The 20563-nt window shown below is 42.2% G+C and overlaps 1 protein-coding gene across 1 annotated transcript; it reads right to left on the bottom strand.

The window, feature by feature from the left end:
* Positions 1–189: 189 nt before the first annotated feature.
* On the bottom strand, positions 190–20340 carry itgb8 (integrin, beta 8). The gene is made up of 16 exons (XM_074687686.1): positions 19682–20340; positions 18614–18699; positions 15075–15246; positions 14802–14908; positions 14141–14280; positions 13122–13287; positions 12135–12293; positions 10510–10605; positions 10315–10407; positions 9321–9461; positions 5988–6408; positions 5653–5875; positions 5450–5553; positions 3453–3569; positions 1296–1459; positions 190–476 (listed from the first exon to the last, which is right to left on the bottom strand). The coding sequence occupies exons 1-16, from the start codon at positions 19764–19766 to the stop codon at positions 348–350; spliced, it is 2403 nt and encodes an 800-aa protein (XP_074543787.1). The 5' UTR covers positions 19767–20340; the 3' UTR covers positions 190–347.
* Positions 20341–20563: the final 223 nt, after the last annotated feature.

Here is a 20563-nt window from a genome sequence, read left to right as displayed (position 1 = left end):
GGCTGCGTGGCTGAAAAAAGAAGAAGAAGAAGACGCAAGAAACAATCACCTTTTGCCATGTGGAATAAGGAGCAGCCTCCATGTGGCTAGAGGAAGAAGAGGTGGGGACTTGTGCTCTTAGTTTCATCTGGATTTCCAGGATACTGGCAACATTTGTCGAACAGTCTATGAGAGATTTCTTTTCTTCTCTTTTCTTTTCTTTTTTTTTTTTTTTTCAAATATAATCTCATTGAGGTTACAAACTCAAGTACTGTTATCAGTCTCAACATTTAGCTGGTTGAAAAATGATGAAGATGCCTGCAGTCATCTCTCTTTCTCAGTCTCTGTTTCTCTGACCATCTGCTGCCCTAATACTGCCAGGGATCACCAAGGGGCATCTTGGGAACCTGGATGTGCATCTCCAAGGGTCGGTCCGGTGGGCGGTCCCTCCTGTATGTAACTGTCTTCTCGTTGGTCGTAGGGATGTATGACAAGTCCTAAAGCATGACAGGAAATTGGTGATTAACGGTGACACACAGAAACAAGCATTCATTCATTAGTTCATTATAATAATAGATGATGTGTCCCAGTGTGAATAAAGATCCTGCAGTGGGACAGACAACACCAAAGCTTGATTGATTTGTGATATTTACACACAATATTTATGTTACCTTTATTTAAAGGAGAAAATGTCATTATTAACAGAAATGGATGAAAAAGTTAACTATTGAGATGAAACGAAAATAAGCCTGAATAATAATTTCCAATCTAGAAATGGTTTTATTAAAATAGGTAGAATGGAAAAATTTATATAATTTAAATGTTAAGGTTTCTCTAGAAAAACTGATACATTTTGGTCATAAGCAGAGGCAGCACCAAATCTGAACAGATATATTATCTGCAGTATCATGAAGACAGCTTGCATCCATTAATAAATACTAACCAAAGGGTTTCCCGACTTGAAAATAATCCAAACTTATTTTGTGAAACATGTCTGCAGAACCCTCCTACCCCTCACCCTTCATGAAATTTCAATCATTCCCCTCTCCTCAAAGGTGCTGTACATCACTGTAAACTCAAAAATCTGGACCCTTTGGACCCTGAACTGGGAGTTGAGAGGAAATGTAAAATACAGCTGTTTCTCCAACAGCAGACTCAAATTTCTCACTCCTGGTTTCAGGGGACGAAACACATGCACAAAAATATCCTCACGCAAGAAGAGGTCCCCCAGTGATTTGAAAGAGCTGCAGGGCCACAGAAATTTTGTTAAGGTATTAACAAAAACATTAACATGCAAATGACTTTTGAGAGCTCACCTTTCCAGTGCAAAGATAGCCTCCGTCCTCAGAAGCGCCCTCTACTGACTTTCCTCTGGTCTGCAGCAGCAGCCGGGACACCGCCACCACTACCAACCCACAGAGCACAGTCAGAGCGCACACACTCAGGAATGTCCCCACCAGCCGCCTGCTGCTGGGACAGTCTATGGACACACACACACAAACGAACATACACACTTTAACACTCCTACACACAGTTTCAAGGATTTAGTCTTTATAAGAAAGTCCTGAAGGTTTGGTCGTAAACACAATCATCTTCCACTCTGTTTGTACCTCCAATGTATCTGTAAGCTAACATGACAACAAGCAAAGGTGCTTTAAGACATGTCTGTAATGTGTGACGTTAGTGAATCCTGGTTATTACCTGCCAGTCAGCTACCAAGCAGAGCTACTGTATCCTCACTCTTCATTTAATTGATAGACTCTCAAGTTTGAACAGACCACTGCTGTGTTTTAGCTTTTGCTTGGGCTGTATCACTCTCCCATTTAGCTTCCTTCTGCTCTTCTTTCCTTTTTCTGTCTGAAAGTTAGGCTCCTGCGTCCACCATCAATAAATTAATCACAGAAATTGTTTCAGCAGAAAAAACACAGATCCATTTTTTCACTCTTAAACTTTGTCAGCTGGTATTATGTTGTCATATGGACTCTGACGTGCTGTAAGTCAATTCGGTCTCAATCCTGCTCGACCCATCCAGGGAGTTTAGGAATAACCTATATTGGCACTGATAATCTCATTTTAAAGTGTGGATTACGATCAGGCATATATCTCGAAAGGAAACTTTTTCAAAATCACTTAGAAACTCCTCACAGCCTCTTAAAGGTAATTTTGACTGTTTGGCATAATCATCTTTGGTTTCCCCCAGACAAGGTGGCTCCGGTCCTAAAGCTCCTAATCCCGTCTTGGTGTCTGGTTTTTGTTAACAACATAACAAATGTTATCTCATGATGGTTTTGTAAAGATAATATTTGTGATCTGGCGCTTTACAAATAAGATTAACTCCCTGATTAATGGGAGCAGTTTGTCATTGACAGATAGCAACACACTAAAGCAAACTTTCCTTGATTTCACTCTAAATAGAACCATATATTATAAAATCAACATGATGGTGGTGTTTGATGACTTGAAACTAGAAGCAGGATACTTTTCCCATCTGGTTTTATGCAATCTGACTTCTTTTGAACCAGCTAGAGTCTCCCTCTGCTGGCCATTACCAAGACTGCACTTCCACATTGGATAAACTTGTTAGCCAGTGCTTTTGGCAGTTGTTTATACAATATAAATGTTGAGAAAGTATTCAGATTTTTAATTTAATTCAAAGTTCTGTAACATCTAAACAAGAATACTCAATTTCAAAATAGGGCGATCATTTATAACTTGAACTTAGAAAAGTTTTTCAAATGCCAAAAACTGATGAAAGTATTAATAAAAGTGCACATAAACTGTTTTACCTTTATTTTCAAGCCTATCAATGCATCAGTGAATAGTGCACCATAAATCTCAGGGAAGTAAACTTTGAAAGAAGCTTATGTGCTGGACTACTCTCCACACAAACACAGCCCCACCAGTGGCAGCTGTGCCAGTGATGCTGCACTCAACAGTCAGCTGGCTGCGGATCTGCTGGGGAGCATGTGTGGATGACGGGCTCATCGCTCAACACAAAGGGCCCAAAGAGTGCTCTGACATTTTGTAACAGGGTTACCATGGAGACCTGGCTCTGGCTGCACCCGGGAGGAGTGGGCGTGAGCAGGAAGAGTGTCCCGTTGGGGTGGAGATGGAGGTAGTGAGGGGAATAGAGGGGGGAGATGAAGGGGGGAACGCACAATGAGCACTGCTGTTCCAAAAGTCGGGAAGGAGGGGTTGAACTGTAACACTTGGACGTGTAATCGTGTGTGTGTTTTTGTGTTTAACCATGTGTGAACCCGTGGGTTTTCAATTATTTATATATGCGTGTGTGTGGCTGTGAAAATCCAGAAAGTGAGCTGGGAACTGAGAGGAAATGTGAAATACAGCTGTAACACTGACAGCAGGCTTGCTGACTCAAATACACCGGGGTGCAGCAGTGCAGCAATGGCAGCAACGGATGTGACCCTAAATGAAGGCTTGTGTGTGTTAGTGTTTGTGTATTTACACATTACCTGGTCTTAAGTCCATATAGAGCTGGGTCTGACCAGACTGGGAGCTTGTCAGAAACCGATAGTGACAGCTGTCCTTATTGATGTACATACACTGAACCCCAGTCTCCTTTGATTGACCTGAAGGAGGAAAGAAAAGAAAAGAGAGAGTTGAATGAGATGAATTTCAGTCCAGACATGTTAAGCTCTCAGCCCCAGTGAAAATCCTCCAGGGCTTCTAAAAACAGGGAGATCAATGAGAGCAGCATTACAGAAAAGCTGCTGTGTTTTACGGGTCTTAAGTTCTTACCTGAAAGCTTTTCTAGTCAATATTTTTATACGGCTCTTACAAGTGATCACATTACTGCGATGGATTCAACCTATTTTCAGGAGCAGTTGGCCGTGTCTTTGCAGCCGAAAATAAATTTAGATAAACGCTCTGCATTACCTGCCCAGCACCAAACAGAGGACAAATAAGAAAGTGACAAGCTTGTTAAAGAGTCGAATGTGTTTCACTGAACAGATTTAAAAAGAGAGAGGCTGGAGTCAGGCCAGAAATACAACTGCTTAGTGCTTGGAGGATGTGTTGATGGACAGTGGGTTGTTTGTTTTATAAGCTCTGTAAGGTAAGAAAAGCAAAACATATTTTTCTTTTAGATAGTTGTGCTGGCAGTAAGTGTCATGTAGTGCTGAAAAAGGCTGTCGTCCCCTGACTTCTACACAAACAATTTCATCTACTGCATTGATGTATGTGTTACTGAAGTTGACATAAAAACTATTCAATTCTATTACGTTTTTTGGGGGCCGATTTCATTCAAATCGTGATTCTTTGATATTAACGATTTTTGCGATTTTGAGTTTGCTTTTAACACCAGACCATGGGAAAAGTTATATGATGATAATGTCTGCAGACTATATCAGGAGCCATATTCTCCCCAAAAATGCACATCACGTGAATCAGAGAGAAACATTTCACCCCCTACTGGAGAAAAGTTATAACTTTTTAACAATCGAGCTTATAAACAAAGACTGAAATGGAGAATTTGAATTAAAAAAAAAAAGATTTTTTGACAAAGAATCTGATTTTGTTATTGTCGAAGAAAAAATCCCAATTTATCGTATATCGTTTTTTTCTTCCACTCCTAATAAAAAGCAGTGCAAGACTTAGCCATTTGACTACTATTGAAGATACTAACATGGTGAAGAAAAATAGAAACTTTTAAAAACTGCCTCTTGAGTTGAATTCTTCTGAAACCCCGTGGCCACTGACGCCACGCTCTGCTTTGCACATTACATCTTTAATGTGGCAACTAAAATTGCCTTACGTTTTGTGTTTAAATTTCTCCTGTGAGGAGCTTTAGGTTTGTGTTGATTTGTTCAGAGCATCCCAAGGTAGTACTTTCCAACTAAAAACTCATCCCACTTTCTCTCAGCTCTACAATGTGTCACTTATCGGAGACACATGCTGTTTTAAATGTTAAAAAAGGCTCTTTCTGCTGTCCGTCTCCTACCCCGCTCACAGCAGTTACAGGCATTAACAATCCCAACATAGTAGTTTTTAATCTTATCACTGATTATCTGGTTTGTTTTTGTATGCCATGAAGAGTCTTCAGTATGAATTTCAGTCTGTTCCAAAAGCGGATAAAAACTTCTCACAGCAGCTTTAAGTATCAGAATATGAATAATGTACTTGGAAAATGCTCACTGCAGATGCTTTGCTAGCTTTGGCTAAATGGTGTTCTTTGTTATTACCAGTTTAGAGGTTGCCTGAAGACAGAAATCTATGATGGCAGCCTGAGTTTTCAGTGAGCAGGCCACTGTTTGGGAGACGAAGATATATTTGATATTTTTCATGCACTCACTGGGATGCTTATCAGTACCAAATTTAACCAGTGCTGGATGCATGTTTAATACTGCCACTGGCAGCCATATAAAATAGAACTGAAAGCCACCATATTTCTTTTTTAACTCACAGGTAAAACTGTGTTTGGAGCAGAATGCGTTGACTGAAATAAATATACCTGATATATCATCTATGTAGCCGACGAAATGAGGACAGGTACTGTTGCAGAGTCCTGCTTCATCTTGAGTGAGACGATGAGACACATGGCAGCCAACACACTTCCTAGGAGAGAGAGCAACGGTGTCAGCCTCTACTAAAAATAGATCTGTGAGATCTCCCATCATGCCTTGTGCTTGTGTTGAAACAGAGAATGACAAGTACCAGTATGATTGGCAGGTGCTTTGGCGAGCGAGATGTCTCTCACAGAAGTCTCCGGAGAATTGGGGGTCATCACACACACACTCGCCACACACACATCTCCCTCGCCCACTGCAGACCGAGCCACTGGCTGACTGGCAGGTTGCTGTGGAGACAGGACAGCTACAGCTATCGCCTGTCCAGCTGTCCTTGCACAAACACTCACCTGAAACACACACGCCTCGACCTGAGAATTAAAAACAGAAACAGGAAGAAGAGGTTTTAATATCTAAACTCAAAACTGAACATTTCAGGGGTCTGCATTTTGACTTATTGATGTCAAAGCATGAATTCTTTACCTCCACACAGCAGCCCTCCTTCATACGGGCAGGAGAAGTCATCCTGCTCGCAGTATTTCCCAAACACTGTCCCGAGTCTGCTTTGCTCACACACACACCTCCCACACTCACACTCTCCTCGACCGCTGCAGTCCACATCAGACCCCTCTGCTTTGCAGTTCCAGTTTGAATCTCTGTTCAAGTTCTTATTTGTCCCATGGGCCATCCTCTGCTCTTTACTGAGCCCGTCTTGTATGCCGCTGCATGCTGACTGGCTGTCGTCGTGGCAGTGCTTAGCTGGTCCACAACTGCAGCCACATTTAGAGTGGATCCTAACCACGGTGGATTCATTATAACCCACAGGTCGGATCCAGACTGTGACATCTTCGTCTTCAACACCAGTAGGGCATGAGTTCAGGCCGATCGAGATGTTGAAGTAGACCTTCATGGGAAGAGATGAAAGTTGATAAATAGCTGTGTGAGTTTTAATTTTCAGCCATGCAAGTAGCTGGGCTCCATGATTAGAAACAGATCTGTTTGTGAGTACACCATTTTGTTACACACTTATACGTCTCTGCTCCTTGCTGCGAAATGCCGTAAAGGTGTTATTAAGTACCCAGAGCATGAACCATTTTAATCAATGTGATGTTATACAATATTGTAAACTCAAAAACACACACTGACACTTATTCCACCATCCCCAGCTGCACTTTGAACAGAGTGTTTGCCTGTTACGTCAGCAGCTCGGAAGTCGGCCATGTTGGAGGCACCAACATTACAGAATGGACTTGAGCTCACAGGATTATTTTTGCACAAAAATTAATTGTAAATTTGTCACTCTAATTGGTCAGACTGAGATAAACATCTGACGATCTTCGAACTGAAAATATTCAGCTGCTCTCCAATGTTGAGCGTTTGTCCTCATCTTATGATTAGAGATGAGCAAGCACTGGTATTGGGTATCTGGCCGTTACCAGCCTTATTTCAGGGTATTGGTACTCGTGAAGGCTGCTGTTACCAACAGCTGATACTCGAGGAAAAAAAAACTTACGCTGAGTAAGTACTCCTCACCAGTAGTTGGCGCTACATTGCTATGATTTGACACCATAGCTAATGTAAGTCAGATCCTTAGACAATATGAATGAACCAGGGAATAAATTTACTAAAACTCTGACAGTTGTTAGTTTTATTTTGCAATTTTGTTAATTTATTTTAAAAAAATTAACTCAGAGAGAGCTGTTTATGTTTTATTTTGGACGTAATGGCGGAGCGACTATGCTATCTGTTCAAAAATCATCTGTTACTGTTAATTGAAATTTTATGTATTAAAAGTACTCGTGGTGTCAGACTCGGTATCAGTGAGTGCTCAAGAAGGGGTACCCACACTGGCATCAATCTGAAAAAAAAGTGGTATCAAACATCCCTACTTATGACCAAGTGCCTTTATAGAAAAAAATGAGAAGGTGATGTTTTTCACTGGACTGCTAACATAACAAGTGTTATTAGTCCTCTTTAAATACCTCAGTCTCTACCTCCCCTACCTGAAAAAGTTACTCAGAGCATTCCAGACACTCATGCTGACACTGATGTGACTAAGTTAATGTTTCAGTAACCTTCCTGTCTCATGCATTCAATCTATCAACAGCTCCTGCTTCTAGGGCGCTCCATGATGTCATCAATGTCATGTTTATTTGAATGAAACCACTGATAAAGTGGCCAGAAAGAGAAGAGTTGCAAAAAACATGTCAATGCAATTCAGAAGACATTTTGGGCTGAAATATGCTGTTTTTATTGTAAAGTTTCCATGAAATTGATGCCGCCTATTAGCCATAGTTTCACACAATATCTCTCTTTCTCTTACTGGTTGAGTCCTTCTTGACTTAGTGTTTCTGTGTCTGTTTCTCAGCATTTTTGGGCAGATAAGTCATCTTTGACTGCACTTCTACCTCTGTCCATCCAATCTTTACATTCGTGGCCGCACATCCAGGTAACCAACTAAATTATGATGTCAGTGCAAACACCTTTTCCAGCGCTGATTAGTCTTATGTTAGTACGCTAACATGCTAAAAGTGGTGGTACAGTTGTGCCAGCTGAACAGCTGATATTAACATTCTGTCATCATGTTATAATGACAGATAGCAAACCTTGCAATACCAGCTGATCATCAGCACGTAAGCATTGAGAATGTTAGCATTTTTAATAGATTAGCATTTAGCTCCAGACTAGATGGTAGCATCAGATAAAGTCTAAAGACATGTTAGCATCCTTACAGGTTTGTTAGCTAGCTAGCTGTTGACTTTTGTTCCCAAAATGGCTGGTAGATGTGAAAATGAGATTTAAATATTCTTAACTTGTTGAGGGGATAAAACAAGCACGATAAAAATTTATAACAAAACATGAAGACTCTTTAATTCCCTGGAGTCACACATTGATTTAGAGATCCTATTCTGTTCCTGCTTCTTAATTCATTTTTTGCTTGTGACTCTTACTGTGAAACTAAAAAAGAATAAAAGATGAGCTAACTCTTGCAGCATAATTATCAACCTTGGATAAGACCTAAAAAGTTGAAGTATAACTAGTTTCAAAATGTGAGTTAACTGAGCATGAATAATTTCTCAGTTAATGTGGTTGCAGCCCAGAGCTTTGAATTTACAGGCTTGATTTTATCTCCATTCTGGTAAATGTGGGACTTTCAGTAATTCACTTTAATCCACCCACGGCTTAAAGGACTGGAGCTGAACTTCGATCTTTTTGCACAATGGAGTGACTATGAGGCTGGGATTAAGCATCTTGGTGTTGAACAAATTCAAGAGCCCTGAAAGGTCATAGAGGAAAAGAATCTCATCCACAGTTTTAGGAGGAAGTGAACAGAAAAACAATTTTAAATGTATGAAGATTTTATAATTAATACCAAAAGGAGAATCTGCACAGAGTGGATAAATATCTTCAGCAATTTCCACCAAGGTGCAGGCTGCTCAAGGCTACAGCAGAGTGAATATATGAATCAGCTACAAGAGCAGAGCTTGTCCAACATCATATTTCTAAATATAAGCATCCTATTTTTGGGAGTAAAGTCTCTCATATTTGGCTAGGTAAAATCATGGAATTACATGGAAATGTTAAACACAGCCTGTAATCCGCTCAACTGGGATTATTTACCAAATCTTTCCTGCCTTGCAGTGCTCTCAGTGATGACTGTTTGAGTGTGATCGTACATGTCAAAGTAATCCAATACAACCAATAAATTTCCTGTGACATCCCCAGGGCCTTACTTTCATGTGTAACACATTTTTTTTGCTTAATCCTTCAGCTTTGGATACGTTTTTTGCGCAGATTGTTTATGTTTGTGCTTACTGTCTGGTTGGGCTGCACCCCAGAGCAGCTCTGGTCTTTAGCCGTGGATCCATCAGGACAGATGGGAGATACAGACACCCAGTACCTGCTGACTGCCCAATCCTCCACTGCTACTGCCACTGACACCTCCGACAACAATCTCTGGATGTGAACAGAAGGAAAAGTGAAACTAAGTTTGTTGTTGTTGTTCTGGTTGCATAGAAATGTATGATGTGATACAAGAAAGAGGAGGAACAGGAAGAGTTTAAACATTTTATGAATAAAATGAGAGTGCATGTGTGTGTGTGTGAGAAAGAGAATCTGAATAAGGTACAGAAAGGAGGAACTGTGATAAATTTAAGTTGTCACATGTCCCCAGAAAGCCCTCATTGTCATCCTCTCTTTCCCTCTAAAATACAGGGGGGTATTATGGGAAAAAAAAAGAGGTGGGGCCAAAAATAGCATCGTTGTTTTCATCCGTGATTAGGACACATGGTTTCCGTGGGGATCTGATAGCTTTCATAATGCAAGCTACTGTTCGAGGCTGTGCTGCTGCCTGTGTATGTGTATCTGTGTGTGCCCCCGGATCTGTGGATTCGGCAGATTCTCGAAGCAAACAATGGGGCGTTGTGCCTGAGGCGAGATTACAGCCTAGACTGCTGCCAGCTGAACGAACCACACACACACACACACACACACACACACACACACACACACACACACACACACACACACACACACACACACACACACACACACACACACACACACACACACACACACACACACAGCCTAACCTAACTCCTCCTTAACCTTCTGTTCTCATCTCTGTTTTTCTGTTTCTTTAGACCTTCAGAAACCAAAAGCTTCTCCTATCATCTGTTTTCTCAACTTCAGAATCAAAGTTTAGATTACAGGGCCTCCCTTTCCAGCAGTCTGCCATGAGATAAATATAAGTCGTTTACATTTCAGGAACATATTGTAATCATGGGCAAAGTTGAAGTGTGCTCTTTACCTTGTATGCATCCACCACCAGCTCTATAAGGTTCGGAGCCTGGAAGAGGCCCAGCTTTCCCAGATACGAGCCAGGCAGCAGGCGTACCAACTCCTAGAGGAGCGAAGGGAAAGGGTGTTCAGGAACGCTTTGATGATGTAACATTTGTTTTCTCAGTCACAATTCTGGTCATATGATGTTTGTGGAAGGGTTTACCTCGTACCACTGGTACTGCTGCTTCTCCACAGCAAAAAGGGAGTAGATGTTGTTTTCCAGCAGTTTATCAGACAACTGGCCTATACTGGGATGGTCCTGAAAAAAAAACAACAACCAGCAGATTAAATTTTTAATGTGGATCTGATCAATTGTATGAGGTAAAGACCAGACCTGTTATCTGATGATGTCAGCGTGCCTGTGAAAGGCCTCACTGTCTGAAAACATGCCAACAAACTAAACAGTCTTTTAGTGTAACTGTAAGAGAAATACATCCCCTGTGAAGAGTTTATATTATAGGTAAGACAGTTTTGCATTTAAAATTGTAGTGTGGGAATTTCTCTACAATTAGGTTAACAGTGGGGATGTAATTTAAAATGCATTTCAGGACCAAGGGGCAGCAAGAAAAATGAAGCCTTTGTGGAAGTGCTAAAAGCCACAGTTTATCACATATCTACTTGAGGCTGGCTGCAGAAAGACCAGAAACCTTGAACACGCCAAGCCAAAAAACTTGTATATTACTGCATCAAGAACATGCTTGGGTCTGAAATGCCTGGACCAAACTTTCAAAATGCTATAAACACACATTGTAAGGGGGGGATTTTTTTTCTGACTTAGCAGCTTAGAAGATATCAAGATCATTAGTTTGTTCACTCGGAGGCACTTGACATAAAAAGATAACTTCTCGAAAAATTTTCAGCATTAAAAAAAGCAACATCTCATAAAAAAATCGGAGTAAAAAATTCAATGTCTCGAGAAATTCAATCTCCACAAATTCAATCTGATTTTTTTAAACTGAATTTTTTAAGAGTGAATATTTGGAGGCTGAATTTCTCAAAGTCAAGACATTGAACTTTTGAAAAACTGAATATTTTGAGACTTTAACACTGAATTTATTTCAACATTAAAAAAAATCAAAGACTAAAAATATGTGCTAGAAATGTAATGTTTTTTAAAAATCAAAGTCTTATACTGATGCTGAAAAAATAAGCGTTAGAAATTCCTATTCAAGCTGTGATGGCACAGAAATACCTCCATACCCTATAGCTGTTACTATGGAGGCTCAAACTCTACATCTTGCATCAAAGACCAAAAGACAATTACATGCCAGAAACTGGAGTCTTTGTAGCTCTTCTGACTTTGAGTGTGAACTAAAGTGGGTGCATTTACTAAAATGTTGGATCCATTTTTTTTTATTTTGAATCTTAAAGTCCTCTAAGGAGCTGTGTTGATTCTGTCACTCCCTGTGGACAAACCCATACTTCTCATATCTAGGTGACTGTCACCCTACACTTTTGTTTAACAGTTAATGTAACTCTCATAGAGTATCTGCTGTGAGAACTGTAAAATTAAAAAAAAGAAGATGCTGGTCTGACATCCTCATAGCAGCATTTATGGATGTTTGAAAACACCTCTGTAGCAGTAGTCAGTCAGTCATGTCACTGATGGTAAAGTTAGTCTTGTTTTCAGCTCGTATCAGTTGATACCACCCACTACATCCTGTTTCGTAACAGGATAAAAACTTCTCACAGGAGCTTTAATGTGTCAGTCTGAAATTAGAGTGGATTACCTTCCATTATCATGAGCCTGTGAGAGTAAAACCATGTGAACTTTCTTTATTCTCTTACCATCCTTGTACTTCCTGTGTACACATTGTTTTCCAGGTGACACAGGCCATCGTGTGGTATCACAATCCCTGCCAACCGACTGTCCAGTGCGAGGTGAGACGGCTGGTCAGTCATCAGGAGCAGCAGATGTTTTGCCTCTGGTCGCCATCCCACTGCTCTCTGAAGGAGACAGACACATATTTGATGTGAAAAATGTTTCCCATGATCCCATCTTCATTCTTGATAAGAAACATAAATGAACATGGCAAACTGCCTGAAAGCATACTCTGTTTCTGGGGAGAAGTTTGATATATTCTCTTGTTTTCATTCCCTGGTAACATGAGTCAGCTATTTCACACAGACTGATGTAGAAAATATGCCGATGCTTTATTTTACTAAAGATTTACACGTGTGGGTAGAAACCGCAAATTCAAACATCTCACTCATCTGAAGCACATTAGTTCTCACGGTGATCAGCTCTTTCTGTAATGCTCCGTTTAATGAAGAGCAGCAAAAAAAAATCCTCCCCCAGTCACTGAGTCTGTGACTCGTCAGTGACAGTATGAGGAAACTGGTCTGTGTGAGTCCATGTGTGTATTTGAGGAAACCCAGTCTGAGTTTAAAAGTAGGTCTGACATAGTCGGGAGTCTATTTCTGGATTCTCGGCCACTGTGGTGTTTCCCTACAGCCTGGTTACTCAGGGCCCCCTGCATGGTGTGATTCACAGCCCTCCTGCAGCCATATAAGCAAATCTGTGCATGTCTGTGTGTTAATGTGAGTGTGTCATACCCAAGTAGTTGTGTCATTACTTACTGAGATTCTTGGGGTAATACTGAATGCTGAGTCAGAGAGCCAGCACACTGCCACAATAAAAGCCTCTTTCACCAGCAGTGAAGCTTGCTACCAAATATGGGGCTTTCCCTCGTTGTTCAGAACTTATTCTAGCAAATCACAGGAAAATTTGAAACCTTTTTTCTATTTGTTGAACACATGTCCAGATCTACACACCTTGCAGACCGCAGCCTGAAGCATGGCATCCAGTCCTCCCTCGGGTGTGTCCATGTTTCCAGAGATTCGCTGACGTTTGATCACTCGTGTAAACTCGCTCATATTTCCCGTCATGCTGAGGACGTGGTGGTAGCCGTGAGCTGGACGACAGCGGATCTCATAGTCACTGGTAAGAGAGAGAGATAATGCAAAGAGATATATTTCTGATTGTAAATTTGACTGACTTAGGTCTATGAAAACAGTCTTTATCGTCTCCAGGTGAATATCATCATTTTAAAGTTGTTGCTCAGCAGGTAACAGAAATCAAACACAGCTTTTCTTGAGCTAATGAGCTTTGTGGGGGGTATCATAAACCAGTGGTTTTCAAAGTGGGGGCCATGGCCCCTTGGGGGCCCGCTAGGGAACACAAGGGGGGCCTCAGAAAATCGGAGGGAAGGAAAAAAATATAACCTAATTATGTATTTATTTATATAGTCATACATAGTTTTTTAATAACCATTTGTCCTGAACATCCAACACATAAAGTGCAGTAACCATCAGGTTCACGTTTCTGATTATGCTTATCCGCACTTTGTGTGACAGCTGAAACTTCGGCATGATGATGTCATGGTCCTTGTCAGCCCAACAGTTTGCGTCTACTATTAAGCTATCTAAAAAACTGAACTGAACTTTGAGGCTCTTCCCTGTCTAACCACTGGCTACATGTAAGAAAGGGGTTTCCACCTTGGCTAACAGAGCCCTGAAATGCATCCTCCCTTTTGCAACCAACTACTTGTCTGGCTTTTGTTTGTCAATAATTTCCTATTCTTAACAAATGTAATAATCCTTAAAAAAGCGAATAAAAGTTAGAAAATACATTCTTAAAGCTGATATTTCTTGACATATTCAGAAGTCTGTTGGTTTCCAAAAGGGGGTCCCCGGCTAAAGCAAATGCTGTTTGGGGGGACCTTGGCATGGTCAAGTTTGGGAACCCCTGTTCTAGACAATTCACAAAACATCCACCAGTTTCCCTGTCTTACCTGCAGGGGTTGCTGATCTTGGAGGGGTGGACGTTGATGTACGGAGAGACAGGTTTGTCCACAAATGAGCCGAAACCTAACCAGAGGTCTGAGGAGTGCTCTGTCATCCGGAGTGACAACGCCACACCCACAGTCTTCAACTGGGGGACACAAAAGAAATACTGTCAGTGAAATAATAAAGCAAAAGATTTGTTAATAGCTTTCAATCACTCTTTGTTTAAAGCTCCTTTGAGAAACTTTTTAGTTAATGTTAGCTTTGGCGCCCCCTGTGGACAAAGCACTTACTCTTACATCTTACATTTTGTGGCCTGAGTATAAGTACTATTTGATTCGACAAGAAAATCACAACCCTGTTTCTTTAAAAGGTCAGCTGTATGTATTTGCTGTAAAGAGGAGGCTTCACTGACACTTAGCCACCAGTGATATTTAAAGACATTAAGAATAACTCTTCAGAAACATTCAGTCTTGTTCCTGATGGTCCTGTTTGCTTGTATAACTCATGAATATTTAGTGATGTCAAGTTAGGTCTCTATTACAAGTACAAAAATCCCCAAAGGAGCTTGATTTATCATTTATCATCAGTGATTATTCACGATAAAGCCTGAACCCAAGAGGTGCGATCTAAAAAAAACATTGAACATGTGAGCATAAGAATACCTACATGGTCAAGGTTTTCCTGCATAGACGCTGATACATCAACCAGGTAGTAAAGATCCACAGGATAACGCTCCAGCTGCTTCACAGCCACTACTATACTGGCCACTGAACCTTAAAACACAACGGACAAACATCACGTTTAAGAAAAACCAACAACACATCCATTCAAACTCAAACTTGCAGAATACAGCTCATACAGAGGTTACAGAGGTTTTGTCAATACCAAGTCACTTAAGCCGCTCTTGACTCTCTGACATATCAGCTGTCTGTCCTCTACCTGGTCTGAGGGTGACGCTGATGTCTTGTGGTGACACTTGTGTGCTGCTGATGGTAGTGTTGACCTCCACTTTGACCTCTGACTGCTCCAAAAACTCTGGTTCACAGCCTCTATTCAGCAGTTTCTCCGGCAGGTCACAGCGCTGGCCTGGGCCCGCCCCATCCAGAAAGTCCTGGGTAAGAAGTCACACAAGATCAAGAAGGTCAAAAAAGTCCCCTTAGAAAATACCATTTTGTGTTTTTCTTTATATTTATTTTATTTGCAGGTTTTGAAATTTTGCTCCAGTAAAGCGCAGAAAAATAACTCAAAAACTAAACAAGATGGAGCAGGAAAGTCTACCAGACGGTTGGTGTGATAACGCAGCAAAGCCGTTTTCAAGATGTTATCATTTTAATCCCATTTCAAGGACAAGAGCAAAGTGACACAAACAAGAGGGTCAACTTGAATGCCACATCACCGTCTCTGATGTTCTGATGCTTCTACAAATATAACAATGATGAATGGCATCTGTTTGTTTGGTCTGAGCAGCTGAAAACTTTCATTCTTCAAAATAACAACATCCTCTGGGGTTGATGTCTCAGCCTGTCTTTTGCTGAGGCACAGTGTCAAATCAAAAAACACACAAACACACACACTTCATTCAAGGAATCATACAACACTGACATCAGTTTCACAAATACACACTTTGGCTTCCTTTTCACAATGTTTGAATCAAAGTATATGTAGTTTCACTCACGTTGGGCCCGTTTCTATTTTGGTTACATGATACAACAATTACTCATCATTTTAATTGAAGAAGGAAGTGTCCACTTTTCGTTTAGTCATTCTTAAGTCTTAAGCTCTAATCAGTGACAGAGGAAAGTTAAATGACAGCAGTAGCTCAGAGGCAAATAGAATATGTTTAATAGTTTCAATTTTTCCTGAAAAGGAGGGAGTAATTTAATCAGTGAGTGATTCCTTTTGTAACAGCGTCATGCCTTGCAGCTTTATTGTAGTGGATTAGTGACCTTTGGTACTGCAGTGTGTGAGAAAAACACCCTCACAAACACAGTGACCTGCACTGGAAGGATTAAGACTTGACTGAACTACAATAGTGAGGACATGGATAGTTCCATTACCCAGGTCTAAAAGTTCAGCTATTTGGGAATAAAACTGCTGAAGTCAAAGTAAATGATCGACAAAATAAAGCGCAATCTAACTCCCTGTCTTCCTTCTCTATTTCAGTTTGAAATATCTTTTTTATGTTGTTGTATTTATAGGCTTTGTGTTTTGTGAAATTCTTACTTATGATTGGTCAAAACCCAGGGACAACCTGATCAAACATCATATCAAACTAATCTGCACATCTCTGCCTGTTGACACTGTGGCAAAAGTGCTAGTTTCCATCCCAGGCTGGTTTTGAGAGCTGGTAAACAATGAAGGCTTCTGGGTGCAACAAGGCCTCAACTGCCTCCTTCTGGGGAGATATACGACAGATTCTGTGCTGGGATCCAGACAGAAGCAACAGAGCCGGTGAGTGCATCCCACCGCTGATGCAGTTGTGATTTCTTCCCATGACACCTTTCTGATCGGACAGCTCAAAAATACTGTCACACCAAATTTATACGCTGAGGCTCAGGGATTATCAGGAATGGCTGACTATGGCTGTTATTGGCTAGGCGCCGCCCTGTTGGCTATGGCTGCCTTTTGCAGCAGCTCTCTCTTCTTTGTCCGTTTCTTGTAATTTTTTCGTCTCTTTGTCTTAATCTTTGTATTTGGAGTGAATCATTACTTCGTATGGCTCATTTGTTGGTCATGGACACCAAACTTTTTGTGGCTTCAGTGATATTTTTACTACTTTTTCTCCTGTGTTTGTCTGGAGATCCTACATGTAACCATGGCTGCATTGTTTACATGTGAACTCAGCTGTTAGCAGCCTGTAGCATGTCAATGCTAACTGGTGTAAGGCCTGATGTCTTCTCACAAGGTGAGGAGAAGGAGGTGAGGACGACGTGCTGGTTCTCAGGTGTGAGCTAAGAAGTGACGACATGGACCTGTCCTTCCATCTATCGTTATTGGGAACGTAAGATCTATCTCCAATAAGATGGACGAGCTAGCTGTGCTAACCCAGCAACAGAGGGAACACAAGAGGGCAGAGTAGCATCATGCTATTCACAGACATGGCTAACGGAGCTAACATCAGACACCGACGCCATGTTGGAAGAGCTTCACCTGCTGTGAGCAGACAGGATCCAGGAGACAGAGATGGATCATGACTGAAGAAGCTCAGTCCTGGACCCTGTGGAGGTGGAGGCTGGCTGAACTGGAAGATGATGGACAAGCTGTCTTTTGTGTGTTAATTAACTGTGACAGTCCAGCTTCAGCTCGCTTACACAGGTCTATGTGGAACAAGATGGAGTTAATGTAGCATACAGGTGGAGCTTATTCTGCCCCACACTAACTCCATCAGATATCTGTTTAAAGACTTTAATTATAGTTTACATCATCACTGACTGACCTCATGGGCTCAGGGATGTTTGACTTCCAGGGATACCAAACTGTTCTCACAGAGCTTCTGTATTTTTTAACAGAGTCTGAATGCATCACGGCCAACAGGGTTACTTAGCCTGAGGATAAACAGCACTAGGTAGTTTTAAAAGCAGGGATAGCATGAGAGAAAAAACAGCCAGAAAGAAAAGGTGTAGCTCTATGGGCAAAAACTAAGAGCTAAACTGAGTTGACTTTGACTTATGGGTTTTTCTGTGGGTGTAATTCATCTAGTAATGTCTTGAAAGAGTTTAGCAGCAGCTTCCCCGGACTTTCCTCATGGGGTAATTCGACTGAACTAAAGGTCAGTGGAAATAATTGAACAAACATATTATTGAGGCGCTGTACCTGCTTAATTTTCTGTGCTTGTTCAAGCATGGCTTTGTGACTGTGTGTGTTTGTGTGTGTGTGTGGGAAGTTACAGAGGTGGTGTTTAAGCGCTTTCACACACGCACCACTGAACCCAGCTTCCACTTAATGATGTCAGATAAGGTGAGGGTTAAAAGGATGGGAAAGCACCTGAAGTCTGTAAACACACACGTGTCAACTGCCCTGTCTGGTCTGGTCTAGTGGGTGTGTGTGTGTTGTGTCTTGTGAGGCGGCTGTGGAGGATTTACAGCTTCCCAAAGCCTGATTCTGGGGTGGGCTTTTTTATGGGACAGACTGACACCAGGAAAGCAAAGACAGATACAGACAAACAGCGACAGGCGCGGCAGATGCACAGTTTGAGAAACGCAGTGATATGTGTGAGTGCCCAGACTAAACACACGGATAGAAAGTGGCTCTGTCTCATGAGAAAGCAGACATGGAGACATTCACACACACACTGGCGCACTCATGCAGGTCACAGGGCAGGCCGCTAAGCCCGAACATACACATTATATTCACATCTGCGGATGGCATCAAAGCTTTGAGAGTGTGTGTGTCATCCAAGGAATGCTGCTGAATGTCCGCCTCGTCCTCTTTCTCTCTTTCTCACACACTTTTACACACACACACACACACATTCCTACCTCCTTGTAGCACCAGGCACAGTGTGGGCCTCGTCTGAGACACTCTGCACAAGAAGTGATGGTAGGGGACCAACACACACTGTCACCTGCACAAAGAGAGAAGAAGAAGGAAAGAGGTCGAGAAGGGAAAAAGGAGGAAGATAGCCAAAGATGAAGAGAAATGAGGAATCTGTGATTAACATATGAAAGAATGTGTGTCAACACTCGTTAGCGATGCAGCCAAGGCCCTGTGGACATTTAAAGATCTCATGCTCACTTTTGATGATGAAAGCACCACTTAGCAGCTCATGTGAGGCTATTGAGTGGGTATCAGGGACAGACAAAAACAGCTTTAGAGAGTGGAAACAGGTGCTGGAGTCGCAAGAGTGCCGCAATGGATCATTTACCACACACCCACACAATCACGGGGGGGATGCAGGGTAATTATGAGTCAATCAGTGAGTGCTAAACGGCACAAATGCATTAATGGAGTGGCAGAGTAACAAATCCCCAGATGAGGTGTACTTTTATGCAGCGCTGGCAAAAGTATAACAAGGGGGGATCCAAAGATGGTACAAGGTAAAAAAGGCATAAAAATGGACCTGAGGCTTACAAGTTGTGGGATTAATGATTCATTGGTGTGATTCAGCCCATGGGATCCTATTTTCCAGAGCAGTTTCAGTGCTGGAATGTGGGACAGAGGAGAGCTGCAGGTCCCAGCATCACTAACAGCCCACTAACAAGCAGCTCTGACCCAATTAGCAATCCCTGCTCCTGGCAAAACCCTGAATAGAGAAAGCATTTAACTTTTGATTTGTACTGATCAACACATGTTGGAACATGATGATGATGATGGGGCTTTTAGAAAGCTCCCTAGAAACCCAGATCTTCAACACTGAATACTTCAAATCCTTGTAAATGATGTAGGAATGACAGCTGTGAGGGGATTTAATCCAAAAATCCCCGACATGGAGCATTTAGGAATCCTGCAGAGCGCACAGATGGGTGTGAAGAGAACTTCATATGATACAAGATGCGGGCTAATTGATGGGATATTATGTAATTGGCCCCTAATGAGGCTCCACTCACCGGCACCAGAGGCTTCCACTGCGCAGAGAGACACCAGCACAAGACACAGAAGGACGCTGCCGCATGTGCGGAGCCAGGAAGTCATATTATCCTTCACACCGGGGAGGCGAGGTACAGCTAGAGGAGACGAGACCGGGCACCGTGCGTCAGCCGCTGCGCGAACAAAAGCCGGGAGTGCCGGGCCGAGCCGCGGGGCATTGTCGTCAGTCACCCAATAACCTTCTAATCCCGGAGAGGTATTCACATCCCCCGGGTTAAATCAGCTTACAAGCGCGCTCCCCCGTGGACCACGAGAGGAGGTGAAGCAATCGCTCGACTGCGGCGCAAGTTGCTCCATCTATTTCCATCCAGCAGGTGTATGAGACGACGTGCGCCCGCCCCGCGTGCTTCCACCATGGACCTTTTCGTCTCACTCACAGCAGTTGATGATGATGATGAAGGTGAGGTCTCATCCCGGGACAGAGCGCGAGTTGAGTTACACGCAGCAGGGACACGCAACAAAGCTGGGCTGCGTTCAGCCGGTGCGCGCCAACACGCTGAGCGAACATCACCAAAAGCAAGAGAGTGACCGTGTTTTAACCGTTGTACTGAGTCAGGCTAAGGTAAGGGGGGTGCCATGGCAACGACGCTTTATCGGAGAGAAAGAGAGAGAGAGAGAGGGTGAGACAGAGGGAGAAGAGGAGCGAGAGGGCGAGAGCGAGAGGGAGGCGGGGAGACAAATAAGGAGCGAGAGGAGGAGAGAGGTAAAGTGCATTCCATGTGAACCATGAATTGAACACTCATGTTATTATTTCTTCTTCTGGGAGCCATTCAGCAGCTCTAACGGCTCCTGTGCGTACACGAGACCCAGCTCTGCCAGGATGTATGTTGTGATGAAGGAGG

Source organism: Halichoeres trimaculatus, unplaced genomic scaffold, assembly GCF_033239565.1.
Source record: "Halichoeres trimaculatus isolate MK-OKI-2021-1 unplaced genomic scaffold, fHalTri1.1 fHalTri1_scaffold_14, whole genome shotgun sequence".
NCBI classification, from domain to species: domain Eukaryota; kingdom Metazoa; phylum Chordata; class Actinopteri; order Labriformes; family Labridae; genus Halichoeres; species Halichoeres trimaculatus.
This window is presented reverse-complemented; position numbering and strand designations above follow the sequence as displayed.

Bases quoted from the DNA above. Each gene is read 5' to 3' on its own strand.
- itgb8 (XM_074687686.1), bottom strand. From the start codon at position 19,766: ATGACTTCCTGGCTCCGCACATGCGGCAGCGTCCTTCTGTGTCTTGTG. The intron at 9,462-10,314 runs GTAAAGAGCACA...GTTCACATCCAG, and splicing joins TGGTGGTGGATGCATACAAG to AGATTGTTGTCGGAGGTGTC. The intron at 1,460-3,452 runs GTAATGTGTAAA...GTGTGTCCATAG, and splicing joins CTATATGGACTTAAGACCAG to ACTGTCCCAGCAGCAGGCGG.